General features: G+C 49.8%; 1 protein-coding gene across 2 annotated transcripts; it reads right to left on the bottom strand.

The window, feature by feature from the left end:
• Window positions 1-1,520: 1,520 nt before the first annotated feature.
• On the bottom strand, window positions 1,521-20,631 carry CCDC25 (coiled-coil domain containing 25). Of its 2 annotated transcripts, XM_030945331.1 has the most exons (9): window positions 20,451-20,631; window positions 17,950-17,997; window positions 17,416-17,455; window positions 15,080-15,131; window positions 13,729-13,804; window positions 8,861-8,964; window positions 5,956-6,158; window positions 4,203-4,248; window positions 1,521-1,697 (listed from the first exon to the last, which is right to left on the bottom strand). In XM_030945331.1, exons 1-9 carry the CDS (start codon window positions 20,473-20,475, stop codon window positions 1,668-1,670), a joined length of 624 nt encoding a protein of 207 aa, XP_030801191.1. In that variant the 5' UTR covers window positions 20,476-20,631; the 3' UTR covers window positions 1,521-1,667. The 2 variants fall into 2 exon arrangements, with proteins under 2 accessions (XP_030801191.1, XP_030801192.1); XM_030945332.1 differs by lacking the exons at window positions 1,521-1,697; window positions 4,203-4,248; window positions 5,956-6,158 and adding an exon at window positions 6,616-6,693.
• Window positions 20,632-21,202: the final 571 nt, after the last annotated feature.

The following is a 21,202-nucleotide window of genomic DNA, read 5'->3' on the forward strand; positions in this document are numbered from 1 at the left end:
GGAAGGGTTGGGATCATCCCAATGGGATTTGGGGCACCTTGGGGAGGATTTTGGGGAATTGGGGAGGCTGGCCCAGGAGTTCATCCCAGTGGGATTTGGGGGGATTTGGGCAGGATTTGGGGAGTTTGGGGGAGTTTGGGGAGGATTTGGGGAATTTTGGAGGGCTGAGTCCCGGGAAGGGTTGGGATCATCCCGACGGGATTTGGAGGGAATTTGGGGAGGATTTCGGGGAATTTGGGGGGAATTTGGGGAGGATTTGGGGAATTTGGGCAGGCCGAGCCCCGGAAAGCGCTGGGATCATCCTCATGGGATTTGGGGGAATTTGGGGAAGATTTGGGGGGTTTTCTGGGGAATTTTGGGGGCCTGAGCCCCGGGAAGGGCCGGGATCATCCCAATGGGATTTGGGGGAATTTGGGGAGGATTTTGGGGTGTGGGATTTTGGGGAACTCCGGGGAGCGGCCCCAGGAAGTGCCGGGATCATCCCAATGGGATTTGGGGAAATTTGGGCAGGATTTGGGGAATTTGGGGGAGTTTGGGAACTCCGGGAGATTTGCTCCAGGAAGTTGGGGCCGAGCCCCGGGAAGTGCCGGCATTTGGGCTCGATTGGGGAATTTGGGGGAGTTTGGGGAGAATTTGGGGGGTTTTTTGGGAATTTTGGGGGCCTGAGCCCCGGGAAGGGTTGGGATCATCCCAATGGGATTTGGAGGAATTTGGGGAGGATTTTGGGGAATTTGGGGAGGCTGAGCCCCAGGAAGTGCCGGGATCATCCCAATGGGATTTGGGGAAATTTGGGGAGGATTTGGGGGAATTTCTGGGGGATTTTGGGGAACTCCGGGGAGCTGAGCCCCAGGAAGGGTTGGGATCAGCCCAATGGGATTTGGGGCACGTTTGGGCAGGATTTGGGGGAGTTTGGGGAGGATTTGGGGAGGATTTTTGGGAATTTTGGAGGGCTGAGTCCCGGAAGGGTTGGGATCATCCCTCATGGGATTTGGGGCACGTTTGGGGACAAATTTGGGGGGAGTTTGGGGAATTTTTGGATGGGGGCCTGAGCCCCGGGAAGGGTTGGGATTGTCCCAATGGGATTTGGAGGAATTTGTGCAGGATTTTGGGGAGATTTTGGGGAATTCTGGGGGCTTGACCCTGAGGATGTGCCAGCAACATCCTGACGGGATTTTCGGGAAGCTGGGGAGGATTTAGGGGAAATTCCCTGTTTTTTCCTCTTTTTCTGGATTGCCCCCCATTTTCCCCAGGTTTTTTTTCCCACTTTTCCCCCCATTTTCCCAGTTTTCCCCCCGTTTTACCCATTCTTTCCAGTTTCCCCTCATTTTCCCAGTTTTTCCCTCATTTTTCCTGCTTTATCCCGTTTTTTCTCACCCACCCCGGGGATTCTCCCAGCCCAGCTCCCCATCGGGAATTCCGCGCGATCCCAAAGGAAAATCCCAGAAATCCCAAAATCCCCCCCCCCCCCGACCCGGCCGGCTCCGATCCCGAATTCCCGCTGGAAGAATTCCAGAGGCGGCCCCGGCCGATCCCAGCCCTTGTTGGCTCCGACATTCCCGGGAATTCCCCCCCAAAAGTCCGGGAGCGGCCCCGAGGTTCCCGTGGGGCCGGAGCCCCGAGTTCCTTTTCCCGGGAATTCCCTTTTCCCGGGAATTCCGGAGGGATCCTCACATGAAATCATCGGAGTCGTTCCCGTCCTGCGGGGAACAGAGGGAATTTGGGAATGCGGGAATTTGGGGGTTTGGGAATTGGGGAATTGGGAATTGTCAATGTGGGATTTGGGAATGGGAATGATGGGAATGATGGGAATTGGGAATTTGGGAACTGGGAATGGGGAATCTGGGAATTGGGAATGAATGGGAATTGGGAATGTGGGATTTGGGAAAATGGGAATTGGGAATTTGGGAACTGGGAATGTGGGATTTGGGGATTTGGGATTTTGGGGAATTGAGAATGTGGAAATTGGGAATGTGGGATTTTGGGAATTGGGAATGGGAAATGGGAATGTGGGATTTGGGAAACTGGGAATGGGAATGTGGGAATGCTGGCAATGAGAATTGGGAACGTGGGAATTTGGGATTTTGGGAATTGGGAACGTGGGAATTGGGAATTTGGGAATGGGAATGTGGGAATGCTGGGAATGGGAATGGGAATGCGGGAATTTGGGATTTTGGCCACTGAGAATGTGGGAATTGGGGATATGGGAATGGGAATTGGGAATTTGGGAACTGGGAATGTGGGATTTGGGAATATGGGATTTTGGGATTTTGGAATTTTGGGAATTGGGAACGTGGGAATTTGGGATTTTGGGAATTGGGAACGTGGGAATTGGGGATTTGGGAATGGGAATTGGGAATGGGGGATTTGGGGACTGGGGAATTGAGAATGGGACTTGGGAATGCGGGATTTGGGGATTTGGGATTTTGGGAATGTGGGATTTTGGAAATGCGGGGATTTGAGATTTTGGGAGTGTAAGTTGGGAATGGGAATGCGGGATTTTTGGGGAATTTGGGAATGTGGGATTGGGAATTGGGAGTGGGCATTGGCTTGGGATTTTGGGAATTGGGAATGGTTGGGAATTCCTGGGAATGGGGAAAGCTGCAATTCCCGGGAAATGGGAGCTGAGGGGTCGGGAACGCCGGGATGGTTTGTGGGGAGGGGATTTTGGGATGTTCCTGTTCCAATCCCAACATTTCCCGGGATCCCGGGGGCTCCAGCCGTTCCCTGGACACTGCGGGGTCTGCAGCTCCGGGAACTCCTGTCATTCCCAATCCCATCATTCCCATTATTCCTAATTCTGTTATTCCCATTATTCCCATTCCCATTATTCCCACTCCCATTATTCCCATTCCCATTATTCCCATTCCCATTATTCCCATTCCATCCCCATTCTCAATCCCATTCCCATCTTTCCCATTATTCCCATTCCGATTATTCCCATTATTCCCATTCCCATAACCCCCAATCCCATTATTCCCATTCCTATTAATCCCATAATTCCCACTCCAAACATTCCCAATCCCATTTATCCCATTTATCCCATTATTCCCATCTTTCCCATTATTCCCAATCCCATTCCCATTCATCTCATTGTTCCCATTACCATTCCAATCATTCCCAATCCCATCATTCCCATTCCCGTTATTCCCAATCCCATCATTCCTATTCATCCCATTACTCCAATCCCATTCCTGTTTATTCCCATTGTTCAAATAACATTCCCGTTATTCCGAATCGCATTATTCCCATTCCAACCCCATTCCAGTCCTATTCCCATTATCCCCATTCCAATTATTCCCAATCCCATTCCCATTAATCTCATAACTCCCATGATTCCCATTCCCATTAATCCCATCATTCCCAATATTCCCAATCCCATTATTCCCATTCCCATTATCCCCATTATCCAAATCCCACTCCCATTATCCCGAATCTCATTATTCCCATTCCCAATCCCAGTCCCATCTTTCCCATTATTCCCATTCCCATTATTCCGATTATTCCCATTTTCCCCATTATTTCCCCACGTCCCATTCCATTCCCACTGTTCCCATTATTCCCAATCCCATTATTCCCACTCCATTCCTGTTCCTATTCCCATTCTCACTCCCATTCCTGCCATTCCCGTTATTCCCATTCCATTTCCATTATTCCCAATCCCACTTTTCCCCACTATTCCCACCCCCATTATCCCCATTATTCCCATCATTCCCAATTCCATTACGCCCATGATCCTCAATCCCATTATCCAAATCCCACTCCCATTATCCCGAATTTCATTATTCCCATTCCCATCCCAATCCCATTCCAGTCCTATTCCCATTATTCCCATTCCCATTATTCCCAATCCCATTTATCCCATTATTCTCAATCCCATTAATCCCATCATTCCCAATCCCATTATTCCCACTATCCCCATTATTCCCATTCCCAATCCCATTCCCATGATCCCCAATCCCATTATCCAAATCCCACTCCCATTATCCCAAATCTCATTATTCCCATTCCCATTCCCTATTCCATTCCTGACCCCAATGCCATTCCCGTTATCCCCAATCCCAATTTTCCCATTATTCCCACTCCCATTAATCCCATAATCCCATCATTCCCATAATCCCCATTATTCCCATTATCCTCATTATTCCCGTTTTCCCCGCCCCCTTTCCCGAGGAATTCCCGGAATTCCGGAGGTTCCCGCTCACCTGGTTGGAGGACATGTTCTCCGCCTTCATCAGGGACGAGTAGCTCCTGCGGGGACAATTCCCACAATTATCCCGGAATTCCGGGGGAATTCCCACTGGAAACCGGGAGAGGACCCCAGAATTCCCGAGCATTTCCGGCCCCTCGTCGATTATCCCGGAATTCCCTTTTCCAGAGGTTTTCCTGCAGGATCTCCCAGCTCCAGGAAAATCCCATATTTGGGATCCCAAATCCCAGTTTTCCCAGCCTGGATCCCAGGAAATTCCCGGATTTGGGATCCCAAATCCCAGTTTTCCCAGCCTGGATCCCAGGAAATTCCCGGATTTGGGATCCCAGTCCCACTGCAGCCTGTCCCAGGATCCTCGTTTTGTGAGCTCAGGTAGGATCCTGCCAATCCCGGCAACCAGAGAGGATTCCAGAGGCAACTGGGGGGCTCCAGAGGGAATTCCAGAGGGAATTCCAAAGGGGATTCCAAAGGGGATTCCAGAGGGAATTGAGGCAATTCCAGAGACAACTCTTAAAGGGAATTCCAGAGGAAATTCCAGGAGCAATTCCAGAGGCAGCTGAGGGAATTCCAGAGGGATCAGGGGCAATCCCGAAGGGAATTCCAGAGGAAACTGGGGCCGTTCCAGAGGCAGTTCCAGGCTCTCTCCCCCAGCACTCCCTGACCGAAGCCGGGATTCTCCTTGGAAAACCCTCAGGGAGCAACGATCCCGGAATTCTCAGCAAACGTTCCAGGAATTCCCACGGAACGTTCCCAACACTCCCACCAGACATTCCCGGAATTCTCAACAAACATTCCCCCAAACATTTCCAGAATTCCCAATATTCCCAGAATTCTCACCAAACATTCCCACCAACCATGCCCAACGTTCCCACCAAACATTCCCTGCGTTCCAACCAAACATTCTCAACGTTGTCACCAAACGTTCCTGGAATTCTCACCAAACGTTCCCGCCAAACACTCCTGGAATTCCCAATATTCCCAGAATTCCCACCAAACATTCCCACCAAGCATTCCCGAATTCCCACTGGAGCTCCTCCATCTCCTTTCTCCGGCGCTGCTCCCGGCGCTGCAGCTCCACCCGGCGGCGCCGCCACCAAACGTTCCCAACATTCCCACCAAACATTCCCAACAAACATTCCCACCAAACATTCCCAACAAACGTTCCTGGCATTCCCACCTAACATTCCCACCAAACGTTCCCAACATTCCCACCAAACGTTCCCACCAAACATTCCCAACAAACATTCCTGGCATTCCCACCAAACATTCCCACCAAACGTTCCCAACATTCCCAACAAACATTCCCACCAAACGTTCCCAACATTCCCACCAAACGTTCCCAACATTCCCACCAAACGTTCCCACCAAACGTTCCCACCAAACGTTCCCACCAAACGTTCCCAGCAAACGTTCCCAATATTCCCACCAAACATTCCCACCAAACATTCCCACCAAACGTTCCCAACGTTCCCACCAAACGTTCCCAACAAACGTTCCCACCAAACGTTCCCACCAAACGTTCCCAACATTCCCAACAAACATTCCCACCAAACATTCCCACCAAACATTTCCACCAAACGTTCCCAACAAACATTCCCACCGAACATTCCCACCGAACGTTCCCACCGAACGTTCCCACCGAACGTTCCCCCCGAACGTTCCCAACATTCCCACCGAACGTTCCCAGCAAACGTTCCCAGCAAACGTTCCCAGCAAACGTTCCCAGCAAACGTTCCCGGCATTCCCACCGGAGCTCCTCCATCTCCTTCCTGCGGCGCTGCTCCTCGCGCTGCTCCCGGCGCTGCTCCTGCAGCTCCATCCGGCGCCGCCCCCGCTCCTCCCGGTCCCGGCATTCCCGCTCGGCCGCCAGGTCCGGGAAGCGCCCACGCGCGTCCGCTCCAGCCGCCCGCAGCTGCTCCGCCCCGCGCCGCTCCACCGTCACCGAGCGCACCTGGAACGCGGGTAAACCGGGGTTAAACTGGGTTTAAATCAGGGTTAAACCAGGATTGAACTGGGGTTAAACTAGGATTGAACTGGGATTAAACTGGGATAACGGGAGTGCGCTGCTCTGCCACGCAATGCTCCACCGTCACCGAGCGCACCTGGAATGGGGAGTTAGACTGGGCTTAGACCGGGGTTAAACCGGGGGTTAAACCGGGGCTTAGACCGGGGTTAAACCGGGGGTTAAACTGGGATTGAACCAGGGTTAAACTGGGATTGAACCGGGGTTAAACTGGCATTGAACCAGGGTTAAACTGGGATTAAACTGGGATAACGGGAGTGCGCTGCTCCGCCGCGCGATGCTCCACCGTCACAGAGCGCACCTGGAATGGGGTTAGACTGGGCTTAGACTGGGGTTAAACCGGGGTTAAACTGGGGTTAAACTGGGATTGAACTGGGGTTAAACTGGGATTGAACTGGGGTTAAACTGGGATAACGGGAGCGCGCTGCTCCGCCGTGTGATGCTCCACCGTCACCGAGCGCACCTGGGAGTGAACAGGGGTTAAACGGGGCTTAAACTGGGGTTAAACTGGGATCAAACCGGGAATTGGGATTGCACTGCTGGGAAACGGGGATTAAACCGGGAGTTAAACCGGGAATGGAACCGGGAATGGAACTGGGAATTAAACGGGGAATCAAAGCGGGAATGGGGCTGCTCCCAACAGGAGACGCGTCGCGGTGCTGCGCTCTGCTGGCGATGGCGGGGATTGCGGGAAAACCGGGAATTGCGGGAAAACCGGGAATTGCGGGAAAACCGGGAATGGGGGCTGCTCCCAACGGGAAAAATGTCCCAGTCCTGGCTTGCATTGGGAATTGTGGGAAAAACTGGGAATGTGGAATGTTCCCGGTGTTCCCATTCCCGGATTCCCAAGGCTCCCATTTCCACATTCCCAGCGATCATTCCCAGATTTCCACTGTTCCCATTCCCAATTCCTGCTGTTCCCATTCCCACATTCCCATTGTTCCCATTCCCCAACGGATTCCTCCTGTTCCCATTCCCAATTCTTGCTCTTCCCATTCCCAAATTCCCAATGACCATTCCCAGATTCCCACTGGTCCCACTCCCCCATTCCCAAAAGTTCCCATTCCCAATTCCCGTTGTTCCCATTCCCCATTGTGAATTCCTGCTGTTCCCATTCCCAACTCCCATTATTCCCATTCCCAGATTCCCAATGATCATTCCCAGTTCCCACTGTTCCCATTCCCACATTCCTGTTGTCATTCCCACTGTTCCCATTCCCACATTCCCGTTGTTCCCATTCCCACATTCCCATTATTCCCATTCCCACATTCCTAGGGGTCATTCCCACATCGCCGCTGTTCCCATTCCCAGATTCCCATTCCCCATGTTCCCAATGCCCCAAGGTTCCCATTCCCAATTCCCGCCGTTCCCCCTCCCCACGTTCCCTTTGTTCCCCATTCCCACATTCCCATTCCCTTTGATCCCATTCCCCAAAGGATTCCCACTGCTCCTGACGTTCCCCATTCCCACATTCCCGCTGTTCCCACTCCTAATTCCCACTGTTCCCTTTCCCACTGCTGCCATTCCTGGATGGATTCCCATTGTTCCCATTCCCACATTCCCATTCATTCCCCATTCCTCATTCCCGGACTCGTTCCCCTCACTCACGTCCTCGCTGCGGTGGGAGCCGATCTGATCCCATTCCCATTCCTATCCCAATTCCCATTCCCAAATTCCCAGATTCCCAGATTTTCCATTCCCACACTCACATCCTGGCTGCGGTGGAAGCCGATCTGATCCCATTCCCAAATTCCCACATTCCCATTCCCAAATTCCCAGATTTATTCCCAGATTTCCCATTCCCTCACTCACGTCCTTGCTGCGGTGGAAGCCGATCTGATCCCATTCCCGAATTCCCACATTCCCACATTTATTCCCAAATTATTTATTCCCATTCCCTCACTCACGTCCTTGTGCTGTGGAAGCCGATCTGATCCCATTCCCAAATTCCCACATTCCCAGATTCATTCCCAGATTTATTCCCAATCCCAGATTCCCACCAAACACTCAAATTCCCATTCCCAAATTCCCAAATTCCCAGATTTTCCATTCCCTCACTCACGTCCTTGCTGCGGTGGGAGCCGATCTGTTCCCATTCCCAAATTCCCACATTCCCATTCCCAAATTCCCAGATTTATTCAAAATTCCCAGATTTATCCCTCACTCATGTCCTTGCTGCGGTGGAAGCCGATCTGTCCCCATTCCCAAATTCCCAGATTTATTCCCAAATTCCCAGATTTATTCCCAAATTCCCAGATTTCCCGTTCCCCCGCTCACGTCCTTGCTGCGGTGGAAGCCGATCTGTTCCCATTCCCAATTCCCAAATTCCCAGATTTATTCCCAAATTCCCAGATTTCCCGTTCCCCCGCTCACGTCCTTGCTGCGGTGGAAGCCGATCTGTTCCCATTCCCAATTCCCAAATTCCCAGATTTATTCCCAAATTCCCAGATTTCCCGTTCCCCCGCTCACGTCCTTGCTGCGGTGGAAGCCGATCTGCTCCCATTCCCAATTCCCAAATTCCCAGATTTTTCCCCCGCTCGCGTCCTTGCTGCGGTGGAAGCCGATCTGTCCCCATTCCCAAATTCCCAGATTTATTCCCAAATTCCCAGATTTCCCGTTCCCCCGCTCACGTCCTTGCTGCGGTGGAAGCCGATCTGCCCCACGTCCATGTCGGGCGTTTTGCGCAGGTTGCTCCAGGGCGTGTAAACCACGGTCACCGAGCTCAGCTTGCAGCCTGCGGGAAACGGGAAACGGGACAAAATGGGCAAAAATGGGAAAAATGGGATAAAATGGGTTAACCACGGAGCTGAAAAAACGGGGAAAAAAAACGGGCAAAATGGGGTAAACCACGGTCACCGAGCTCAGCTTGCAGCCTGCGGGAAACGGGGTGAAAATGGGCAAAAACGGGAAAAATGGGAAAAATGGGGTAAACCACGGTCACAGAGCTGAGCTTGCAGCCTGCGGGAAACGGGGCAAAAACGGGCAAAAATGGGAAAAAATGGGAAAAATGGGAAAAATGGGAAAAAATGGGAAAAAATGGGAAAAATGGGATAAAATGGGGTAAAGCACGGTCACCGAGCTCAGCTTGCAGCCTGGAAATGGGGAAAAATGAGGTGAAAACAGGCAAAAATGGGAAAAAACGGGCAAAAATGGGAAAAATGGGGTAAAGCACGGTCACCAAGCTCAGCTTGCAGCCTGCGGGAAACGGGGTGAAAATGGGCAAAAATGGGAAAAAACGGGAAAAAATGGGATAAAATGGGGTGAAGCACGGTCACTGGGCTCAGCTTGCAGCCTGGAAATGGGGAAAAATGAGGTGAAAACGGGCAAAAATGGGCAAAAATGGGCAAAAATGGGCAAAAATGGGATAAAATGGGATAAAATGGGATAAAATGGGGTGAAGCACGGTCACCGAGCTCAGCTTGCAGCCTGCAGGAAATGGGGTGAAAATGGGCAAAAATGGGTAAAAACAGGCAAAAATGGGAAAAATGGGGTGAAGCACGGTCACTGAGCTCAGCTTGCAGCCTGGAAATGGGGAAAAATGAGGTGAAAACGGGCAAAAATGGGCAAAAATGGGCAAAACTGGGCAAAAATGGGCAAAAATGGGCAAAAATGGGGTAAAGCACGGTCACCGAGCTCAGCTTGCAGCCTGAACGGGGGAAAATGGGGTAAAACCACGGGAAAACAGTCAAAAATGGGAAAAATGGGGTGAAGCACGGTCACTGAGCTCAGCTTGCAGCCTGCAGGAAATGGGGCAAAATGAGGTGAAACCGGGCAAAAATGGGGTAAAGCACGGTCACCGAGCTCAGCTTGCAGCCTGCGGGAAACGGGGCGAAAACGGGCGAAAACGGGCAAAAACGGGAAAAATGGGGTAAAGCACGGTCACCGGGCTCAGCTTGCAGCCTGCGGGAAACGGGGCGAAAACGGGCAAAAATGGGAAAAAAAGGGAAAAATGGGATAAAATGGGGTAAAGCACGGTCACTGGGCTCAACTTGCAGCCTGGGAATGGGGAAAAACCGGGCAAAAATGGGTAAAAATGGGATAAAATGGGGTGAACCACGGTCACCGAGCTCAGCTTGCAGCCTGAGGGAAATGGGGCGAAACCGGGCAAAAATGGGAAAAAATGGGAAAAAACGGGAAAAAAAACGGGAAAAAACGGGAAAAAACGGGAAAAAACGGGAAAAAACGGGAAAAATGGGGTGAAGCACGGTCACCTGAGCTCAGCTTGCAGCCTGGAAATGGGGAAAAATGAGGTGAAAATGGGCAAAAATGGGCAAAAATGGGCAAAAATGGGCAAAACGGGCAAAACGGGCAAAAATGGGCAAAAATGGGCAAAAATGGGCAAAAATGGGCAAAAATGGGCAAAAATGGGCAAAAATGGGCAAAAATGGGCAAAACGGGCAAAAACGGGCAAAAATGGGCAAAAATAGGCAAAACCGGGCAAAAATGGGCAAAAACGGGCAAAAATGGGCAAAACGGGCAAAAATGGGCAAAAATTGGCAAAAATGGGCAAAAACGGGAAAAAATGGGAAAAAATGGGGTTAACCATGGTCACCGAGCTCAGCTTGCAGCCTGCAGGAAATGGGGTGAAAATGGGCGAAAATGGGCAAAAATGGGCAAAAATGGGAAAAATGGGGTAAAGCACGGTCACTGAGCTGAGCTTGCAGACTGAACGGGGGAAAATGAGGTGAAAACGGGCAAAAACGGGGAAAAATGGGAAAAATGGGGTAAAGCACGGTCACCGAGCTCAGCTTGCAGCCTGCAGGAAACGGGGTGAAAATGGGCAAAAATGGGAAAAAATGGGCAAAAATGGGCAAAAACGGGCAAAAATGGGGTAAAGCACGGTCACCGAGCTCAGCTTGCAGCCTGAACGGGGGAAAATGGGGTAAAACCACGGGAAAACAGTCAAAAATGGGAAAAATGGGGTGAAGCATGGTCACTGGGCTCAGCTTGCAGCCTGCAGGAAATGGGGTGAAAATGGGCAAAAATGGGAAAAAACGGGAAAAAATGGGAAAAAACGGGAAAAATGGGAAAAAACGGGCAAAAATGGGAAAAAATGGGGTAAAGCACGGTCACTGGGCTTAGCTTGCAGGCTGGAAATGGGGAAAAATGAGGTGAAAACGGGCAAAAATGGGAAAAAACGGGATAAAATGGGGCAAACCACGGTCACCGAGCTCAGCATGCAGCCTGCAGGAAATGGGGCGAAAACGGGCAAAAATGGGCAAAAACGGGAAAAAATGGGAAAAAACGGGAAAAATGGGAAAAAACGGGCAAAAATGGGAAAAAATGGGGTAAAGCACGGTCACTGGGCTTAGCTTGCAGGCTGGAAATGGGGAAAAATGAGGTGAAAACGGGCAAAAACGGGGAAAAATGGGGTGAACCATGGTCACCGAGCTCAGCTTGCAGCCTGCAGGAAACGGGGTGAAAATGGGCAAAAACGGGAAAAAACGGGAAAAAACGGGCAAAACTGGCAAAAACGGGAAAAATGGGGTGAAGCACGGTCACCGGGCTCAGCTTGCAGCCTGGAAATGGGGCAAAACCAGGGGAAAACAGTAAAAGATGGGATAAAAGCGGCTAAAAATGGGATAAAATGGGGCAAACCACGGTGACTGAGCTCAGCTTGCAGCCTGCAGGAAACGGGGGGAGAATGGGCAAAACCGGGGAAAATAAATGGAAAACCCAGAGAAAATCGATGGGATAAAGGGGGAAAATGGGCAAAAATGGGGAAAAGCAGGGAAAACCAGGAAAACCCTGCGTTTCCTGGGGTTTTCCCAGGATTCTGGGGCAAATCCCAACCTTTTCCTGGGAATTCCTGGGGTTTTTTTTGGGTTTTTTTTCCCAGGAATTTCCCAGGGGTTTCCCCTTTTTTCCCGCAGAATTTCCTGGGGTTTTTTTCCAGAATTTCCCATTTTATTTCTGGGATTTCCCATTTTTTCCCATGATTTCCCAGAATTTCCCTTTTTTTTTCCTTTTTTTCCCCAAGATTTCCTTTTTTTTTTCCCCCCTGGGATTTCCCATTTTTTCCCCCAAAATTTCCAAGGTTTTTTTCCAGGATTTACTGGTTTTTTCTGGTATTTCCATTTTTTTTCTGGGATTCCCCAAGGATTTCCCATTTTTTCCCAGAATTTCTCGGGTTTTTTCTGGGATTTCCCATTTTTGCCAAGATTTCCCAGGGTTTTCCCAGGACTTCTTGTGTTTTATTTTTTTTCTAGAATTTCCCTTATTTTTCCCAGAATATCTCTTTTTTTTCCCCAAAAAAATTTCCCCATTTTTTTCTGGGATTTCCCAGAATTTCTAATTTTTTTTCCCCCAGAATCTCTTGGTTTTTTCTGAGATTTCCCAATTTTTTTTTCCTTGGAATTTCTCAGAATTTCCCCTTTTTTTCCCCCAGGATTTCCTGGATTTTTTCCCCCAAAATTTCCCCATTTTTTTCTGGGATTTCCCAGAATTTCTATTTTTTTTTTTTCCCAGAATCTCTTGGTTTTTTTCTGAGATTTCCCAATTTTTTTTTCCTTGGAATTTCTCAGAATTTTCCTTTTTTTTTTCCTTGGAATTTCTCAGAATTTCCCATTTCCCCCCCTCAGGATTTCCTGATTTTTTTTTCTGGGATTTCCCAGAATTTCTAATTTTTTTCCCAGAATCTCTTGGCTTTTTTCTGAGATTTCCCTTTATTTTTCCTTGGGATTTCTCAGAATTTCCCATTTTTTCCCCCAAGAATTTCCTGGATTTTTTCCCCCAAAATTTCCCCATTTTTTTCTGGGATTTCCCAGAATTTCTAATTTTTTTTCCCCAGAATCTCTTGGTTTTTTCTGAGATTTCCCAATTTTTTTTTTCCTTGGAATTTCTCAGAATTTCCCTTTTTTTTTTCATGGGATTTCTCAGAATTTCCCATTTCCCCCCCTCAGGATTTCCTGGATTTTTTCCCTCAGGATTTCCTGATTTTTTTTTTTTCTGGGATTTCCCAGAATTTCTAATTTTTTTCCCAGAATCTCTTGGCTTTTTTCTGAGATTTCCCTTTATTTTTCCTGGGATTTCTCAGAATTTCCCATTTTTTCCCCCAGGAATTTCCTGGATTTTTTCCCCCAAAATTTCCCCATTTTTTTCTGGGATTTCCCAGAATTTCTAATTTTTTTTTTTCCCAGAATCTCTTGGTTTTTTCTGAGATTTCCCAATTTTTTTTTCCTTGGAATTTCTCATAATTTCCCCTTTTTTTCCCCCAGGATTTCCTGGATTTTTCCCCCCAAAAATTTCCCCATTTTTTTCTGGGATTTCCCAGAATTTCCAATTTTTTCCCCAGAATCTCTTGGTTTTTTCTGAGGTTTCCCAATTTTTTTTCCTTGGGATTTCTCAGAATTTCCCATTTTTTCCCCCAGGATTTCCTGATTTTTCCCCCCAGGATTTCCTGGATTTTTCCCCCCCAGGATTTCCTGGATTTTTTCCCCCAGGATTTCCCATTTTTTCCCCAGATTCCCCAGGATTTTTCCCAGATTTTCCCGGCTACCTTGGATGCTGTTGGCCTTCACCAGGTGGGCGCAGTCGCTCAGCACCTCCTTGGGGATGTCATCCATGCTCTGGCCCTGCGCACAATTCCCAAATTCCCACCTCATCCCAACTCCACATCCCCTTTTCCCAGAAAACATCCCAACCTTGCCCAAAGTTTCCCAGGGATATCCCACTTTTCCCACGATTTATCCCGATTTTCCCGGCGAATATCCCAATTTCCCCCAAGGTTTTTCCCGCTGCTTTCCCAAAGTTTTCCCGCATTTTTTCCCGGAGCTTTTTCCCAACGTTTTCCCCGCTGTTTCCCAGGGTATATCCCAATTATTCCCGAGGTTTTTCCTGATTTTCCTGCTGGTTTTCCCAAGGTTTCCCCCCTCGGAAGTCATTGCAGTTTTCCTGACATTTTTCCAGCGGTTTTTCCCGATGTTTTCCAGACATTTTCCCAAGATCATCCCAAAGATTTTCCCGAGGATTTCCCGGCGTTTTTCCCAAGGTTTTGCCCAAGTTTATCCCGAATTTCTCCCGAGCATTTCCCACTATTTTTTCCCCACAGTTTCCCAAGGGACATCCCGATTTTCCCGAGGTTTTTCCCGAGGTTTTTCCCGAGGTTTTTCCCGAGGTTTCTCAGGGGATATCCCGAGTTTGCTTTTTCTGTTTTTCCCAAGTTTTTCCCGATGTTTTTCCCATGGTTTTTCCCAAGGTTATCCCCATTTTCCTGCCCTTTTTCCCCGAGGTTTTCCTGACATTTTCCCCCCATTTTTCCAGAGTTTTCCCCAAGGAATATCCTGAGATTTTTCCCAAGGTTTTCCCTGATTTTCTCGAGTTTTTTCCCTGCGTTTTTCCCAAGGTTTTTCCCACAGTTTCCCAGGGGACATCCAGATTTTCCTGAGGTTTTTCCCGAGATTTTTCCCAAGTTTTTCCCAAGATCTTCCCAAGGTTTTTCCTGGGGTTTCCCAGGGGATATAATGAGATTTTTTCCAAGTTTTTTCCCCCAGGTTTATCCCTGCGAATATCCCGAATTTTTCCTGCTGTTTTTCCCAAGATTTTTCCCAATTTTTTTCCCAAGGTTTTCCTGAGATTTTCCTGACGTTTTCCTTGATTTTTCCTGAGATTTTTCCCAAGGTTCTTCCCAAGGTTTTCCCCATTGTTCCCCTGAAGTTTCCCCAGGATTTTCCTGAATTTTCCCCAGGATTTTCCTGATTTTTTCCCCAGGATTTTCCTGAATTTTCCCCAGGATTTTCCTGATTTTTTCCCAGGATTTTCCTGAATTTTTCCCCAGGATTTTCCTGATTTTCCCCAGGATTTTCCTGATTTTTTCCCCAGGATTTTCCCGCTGTTTTCCTTGGAATTACCTGGTGCAGCCGCAGGTAGACGTGGGCTGAGGAGAGTTTATCCACATGGAACCTGCGGGACAGCGGGAATAGCGCTGGGAATTCCGGGAATTCCAACCCGGAACCCAGCCCAGGAATTGCAGGAATTCCGACCCAGAGCCAGCCCGGGAATGCTGAGCCCGGAATTTTGGGAATTCTGGGAATTCCGACCTGGAGCCAGCCTGGGAATTCTGAGCCTGGAATTTTGGGAATTCCAGGAATTTTCACCCAGAGCCAGCCTGGGAATTCTGAGCCCAGAATTTTGGGAATTCCAGGAATTCCAACCTGGAGCCAGCCCAGGAATGCTGAGCTGCGAATTCCAGGAATTCCGGGAATTCCAACCGGGAACCCAGCCCAGGAATTGCAGGAATTGTGACCCAGAGCCAGCCCGGGAATTCTGAGCCTGGAATTTTGGGAATTCCGGGAATTCTGACCTGGAGCCAGCCTGTGAATTCTGACCCCAGAATTTTGGGAATTCTGGGAATTCCAACCGGGAACCCAGCCCGGCCTGCCCGGGAAAAAGCAGCGCTGGGAATTCCCGATCCCAAATCCACGGGAATCCAGGATAAGCCCCAAGGCTTTCCCACGGGGAACGGCGCCTCGCCGGGGAGAATTCCTGGGAATCCTGAGGAGAGGAGGAACAGGGTTGGGGAAAACGGGAACAAAAGTTGGGAATGAAGCAGGATGCAGGGGAACAAACGGGATCCAGGGGAATCCAATGGGATCCAGGGGAATCCAATGGGATCCAAATGGGATCCAGGGGACAAACAGGATCCAGGAAAAGAAATGGGATCCATGGGAACAAAGAGGGTCAGGGGAACAAACGGGATCCGGGAAAACAAACGGGATCCAAATGGGATCAGGGAAACCAATGGGATCCAAATGGGATCCCCGGGAACAAACGGGATCTGGGAAAACAAACGGGATCCAGGGGGATCTGGGATCCAAGGAACAAACAGAATCCAGGGAAAAGTGGGATTCAAATGGGATCCAGGGGAAAATGGGATCTGGGGAAACAAACGGGATCCCGGGGGAAACGGGATCCAAATGGGATCAGGGAAATGAATGGGATCCAGGGGAACACACAGGATCCAGGGAAATCCACTGGGATCCAGGGGAACAACCGGGACCCAAATGGGATCCATGGGAAGAAATGGGATCAGGGGGAAATGGGATCCAGGGGGGGAAATGGGATCCACAGGAACAAATGGGATCAGGGGACAAATGGGATGTGGGGAAACAAACAGGATCCAGGGAATCTGGGATCCAGGGGGAAATGGGATCCAGGGAAATCCAGTGGGATCCAGAGAACAAACAGGATCCAAATGGGATCAGAGGAACAAAGGGGATCCAGGGGAAAAAATGGGATCTGGGGGACAGGACAAACAGGATCCAAATGGGATTTGGGAAAAAAACGGATCCAAATGGGATCGGGGAAATGGGATCCAAAAAAACGGGATCGGAGGGATCCAAATGGATCAAGGGAGCGAAGTCCAGGGGAAAGGGGTCCAAATGGGATCCAGAGGATCAAGGGGACGAAAGGGCAGGATCCAGGGAAAAAAATGGGATCCACAGGGATTTGGGAAAACAAACAGGATCCAAATGGGATCAGGGGGAAATGGGATCCAGGGAAAGAAACGGGATCTGGAAAAACAAATGGGATCCAAATGGGATCAGGGAAGCAAATGGGATCCAGGGGAACAAACGGGATCCAAATGGGATCCATGGGAACAAATGGGATCCAGGGGAAGAAATGGGATCCAGGGGAACAAATGGGATCCAGGGGAACAAATGGGATCCATGGGAACAAATGAGATGCAAACGGGATCGGGGAAACAAATGGGATCCACAGGGACAAACGGGATCCAAAGAGAATCAGGGAAACAAACGGGATCCAGGGGAATCCAATGGGATCCACGGGAACACACGGGATCCAGATGGACAAACGGGATCCAAATGGGATCAGAGGAACAAAGGGGATCCAGGGGAAAAATGGGATCTGGGAAAACAAACAGGATCCAAATGGGATCGGGGGAAATGGGATCCAGGGAACCAAATGGGATCCAGGGGAACAAACGGGATGTGGAAAAACAAATGGGATCCAAATGGGATCAGGGAAAAAATGGGATCCAGGGGGGAAATGGGATCCAAATGGGATCCTCGGAACAAACGGGGTCCAGGGAAATCCAGTGGGATCCAGGGGAACAAACGGGATCCAAGGGGAGTCCAGGATCCCTGATCCCACCACGCCCAGCCCCTGCAGCCCCCCGGATCCCCATTCCCGATTTCCCGATGGAATTCCGGATCCCGGCGCTCACCAGACGTCCTCGGGCCACCCGTACTTGATCAGGTCCTCGTCTGCGGGAACGGGAACGGGGTCAGCCCCAAATCCCAGAATTCCCACCCAAATCCACCCCAAAAATCCCAGAATTCCCACTCCAAAATCCCAGAACTTCCACCCACCCCAAATCCCAAAATTCCCACCCAAAATCCAGTCCCAAATCCCAGGATTCCCACCCCAAATTCAGCCATGGAATTCCCCCAAAAAATCCCCGAAATTCTCAAAATAATCCCTGAAATTCCCAAAATAACCCTGGAATTAAAAAAAAATCCCCAAATTCCAAAAAAAAAAAAAAACCTAAAATTCTGAAAAAAATTCCCCAAATAATTCCAAAATTTCCCCAAATTCCCAGAATAGATCCCAAAACTCCCAAAAAATTCCCAAAATTCCCCCAAACACCCCCAAAATTAAAAAAAATTAAAAAGAAACTCCCCAAATACATGAAATTCCCTAAGTAATTCCCAAACTTCCCCAAGAAATTCCCAAAATTCCCAGAATTCCGGTGACTCACTCTCATACTTGTCCTTGCCCATGTAGATGGTGTAGACGGCGGCGGCGGCTGCGGGAAAACCCGGAATGGATCCATGAAAAACGGGAATGGATCCATGGGAAACCCAGGGAAAACCCGGCATGGATCCGTGGGAAACGGGAATGGATCCATGGGAAACCCGGGGAAAACCTGGGAATGGATCCATGAAAAATGGGAATGGATCCATGGGAAACCCGGCAGAAACTGGAATGGATCCATGAAAACGGGAATGGATCCATGGGAAACGATCACGTGTCCATGAAAATGGGAATGGATCCAGGGGAAACCCGGGAAAAACCCGGGAATGGATCCATGGGAAACGGGAATGGATCCATGGGAAACCTGGGGAAAACCAGGAATGGATCCATGGGAAACGGGAATGGATCCATGGGAAACCTGGGGAAAACCAGGAATGGATCCATGAAAAAGGGATGGATCAGGGAAAACCGGGAAAATGGATCCATGGGAAAGCCGGGGAAAACCTGGGAATAGCTTCATGGGAACCCAGGAATGGATTCATGGAAAACTGCGGAAAACTTGGAATGGATCCATGGGAAACGGGAATGGATCCATGGGAAACCCGGGAAAACCTGGGAATGGATCCATGGGAAACAGGAATGGATCCATGGGAAACCCGGGGAAAACCTGGAATGGATCCATGAAAAATGGGAATGGATCCAGGGAAACACCCGGCATGGATCCATGAAAAATGGGAATGGATCCATGGGAAACACGGGGAAAACCCGGGAATGGATCCATGGGAAACAGGAATGGATCCATGGGAAACCCGGGGAAAACCCGGGAATGGATCCATGGGAAACCCGGGGAAAACCTGGGAATGGATTCATGGCAACCCAGGAATGGATTCATGGAAACCCGGGAATGGATTCATGGGAAACCTGGGGAAAACCCGGAATGGATCCATGGGAAATGGGAATGGATGAATGGAAAACCTGGGAGTGAATCCATGGAAAACCCAGGAATGGATCCACGGAAACCCCAGGAATTGATCTATGGAAAACCTGGGAATGGATCCATGGGAAACTGGGAAAAACCCCGGATCGGATTCACGGAAACCCAGGAATGGATTCATGGAAAACTGGGAGTGGATCCACGGAAAATCCCCGGGAATGGATCCATGGAAACGCCAGGAATGGATCCATAGAAAACCCGGGAATGGATCCATGCAAAAGCCAGAATGGCTCCATGGGAAACCCGGGAATGGATCCATGGAAACCCCGGGGAAAAACCTGGCAAGGTATCTACGGAAACCCGGGAACGGATCCACGGAAAACCCAGGATTGGATCCATGGAAAACCGGGAATGGATCAATGAAAACCATGGAATGGATCCATGGAAAACCTGGGAAGAACCCGGGCATGGATCCATGGAAAACTGGGATCAGATCCATGGGAAACCTGGGAAGAGATCCATGGGAAAGCCAAAACGGATCCATGGAAAACCCGGAATGGATCCATAAAAACCCGGAATGGATCCATGGAAAACGCGGGATTGGATCCATGGAAAACCCGGAATGTGTGCATCGAAAACTCAGGAATAGATCCATGGAAAAACTGGGAATGGATCCACTGAAACCTGGGAATGGATCCATGGAAAATCAGGAATGGATCCATGGAAACCTGGAATTGGATCCATGGAGAAATGGGAAAAACCCTCGAATGAATCCACGGAAAACCCGGAATGGATCCATGGAAACCACCAGGAATGGATCCATGGAAAACCCGGAATGGATCCATGGAAACTGGGATTGAGCTATGGAAAACCTGGAATGGATCCATGGAAACCACCAGGAATGGATCCATGGAAAACCCGGGAAAACCCCGCAAATCCCACGGAATTTCTGGAATTGGCAGCAATTCCTGGGAATTCTCTCCTGAGTTTTTTGGGGAGCCCAAATTTCCTCCCCGGGCTTTTCAAGGGAAATCCGGGAATTCTGGCACATTTTGGCTGGAATTCCCAAAATTCCCAAATTCCACCTACTACTGCCTTTTATGTTGGAATGGTTGGAACCAAAAAATTACCAAAATCCCCAAAAAATCCTCATGGGCAAATGGGAACTGAAGTGTCCCAGACTGGGAGGGGAAATGCGGGAAAAGTCCAGGAAAAATGCGGGGAAAAATCTGGGAAAATCCGGGAAAAATTGGCTCCCGGGAAAATCCTGGAAAATTGGGAATTCAAGGAGAATTCCCGGATTTTTCGGAGCCGTTCCCGGTTTTTGCCGGGAATTCCCGGCAGGAACATTCCCGGGATTTGTTTTGCCGCGGGAATTCCGGAGCTCGCGGGATAAATCCCGTGGGAAAACCCCGGGAAATGGAGAAATCCCGGGAATTGCGGAGATTCCAGAGGGGGTGCGGGAAAAGGGCGGGAATTTGGGAGAAGGGCGGGAATTGCAGCGGGAATTCGCGGGAAAAGGGGATTTGGGCGGGAATTCCCCGAGAATTCCCGGGAATTCCCTCTCTCACCGTTGGAGGTGAAGTAGAACACCATGGCTGCGGCGGCGCGGGCGCTGCGCTGATCCCGCTGCTCCCGGCTATCCCGGGTTTATCCCGGTTTTCCCTTTTTTTCCCGTTTTTATCCCGGTTTTTCCCGGGCCCGTCCCGGGGCTCCGCCGCCTCCTCCGCAGGGAAGGCCCGGCCGAGAAGGGGCCGTGCGTAATGACGTCAGAGCTGCGTGCGGAGAATGCGCATGCGCAGAGCAACTAAAGAGCCGTGGGTAAAAGGAGCTGCGCGTGTGCGGGCGGCCATGACGGTGTACGGAATCATCACTGCGCATGCGTAGAGCGGCCATGACAGTGTACGGAAAATAGAACTGCGTATGCGAGGGCGGCCATGATATCGTACGGAAATCGTATTGCGCATGCGCAGTCTGGCCATGTCGCTACGGCAGTGACTTGCGCATGCGCAGTGCGGTGGGGATAGAATTTTCGGGTTTTTACCTTTTCTTCCGTTTTTTTTTTCTCCCCTTGGCTTTTCCCCTCTTTCCTTCACTGTCTCGCCTTTTTTTCCTTACCTTTTCCTCTTTCTCTTTCGCCTTTTTCCCCCCCTATTCCCTTCGCTTTTTCCCCTTTCCCCTTTTTCTTTCTCCTTCCCTCTTTTTTCGCCCCCTTCCCTTTCCCTCTTTTCCCTTACCTTTCTCTCATCTCCTTCTCTTTTTCCTTTTCCTTTTTCACCCCTTCCCTTTCCTCTTCCTTCTCCCCTTTTTTCCCTCTTTCTAG

Source organism: Camarhynchus parvulus, chromosome 3, assembly GCF_901933205.1.
Source record: "Camarhynchus parvulus chromosome 3, STF_HiC, whole genome shotgun sequence".
Lineage (NCBI taxonomy): Eukaryota > Metazoa > Chordata > Aves > Passeriformes > Thraupidae > Camarhynchus > Camarhynchus parvulus.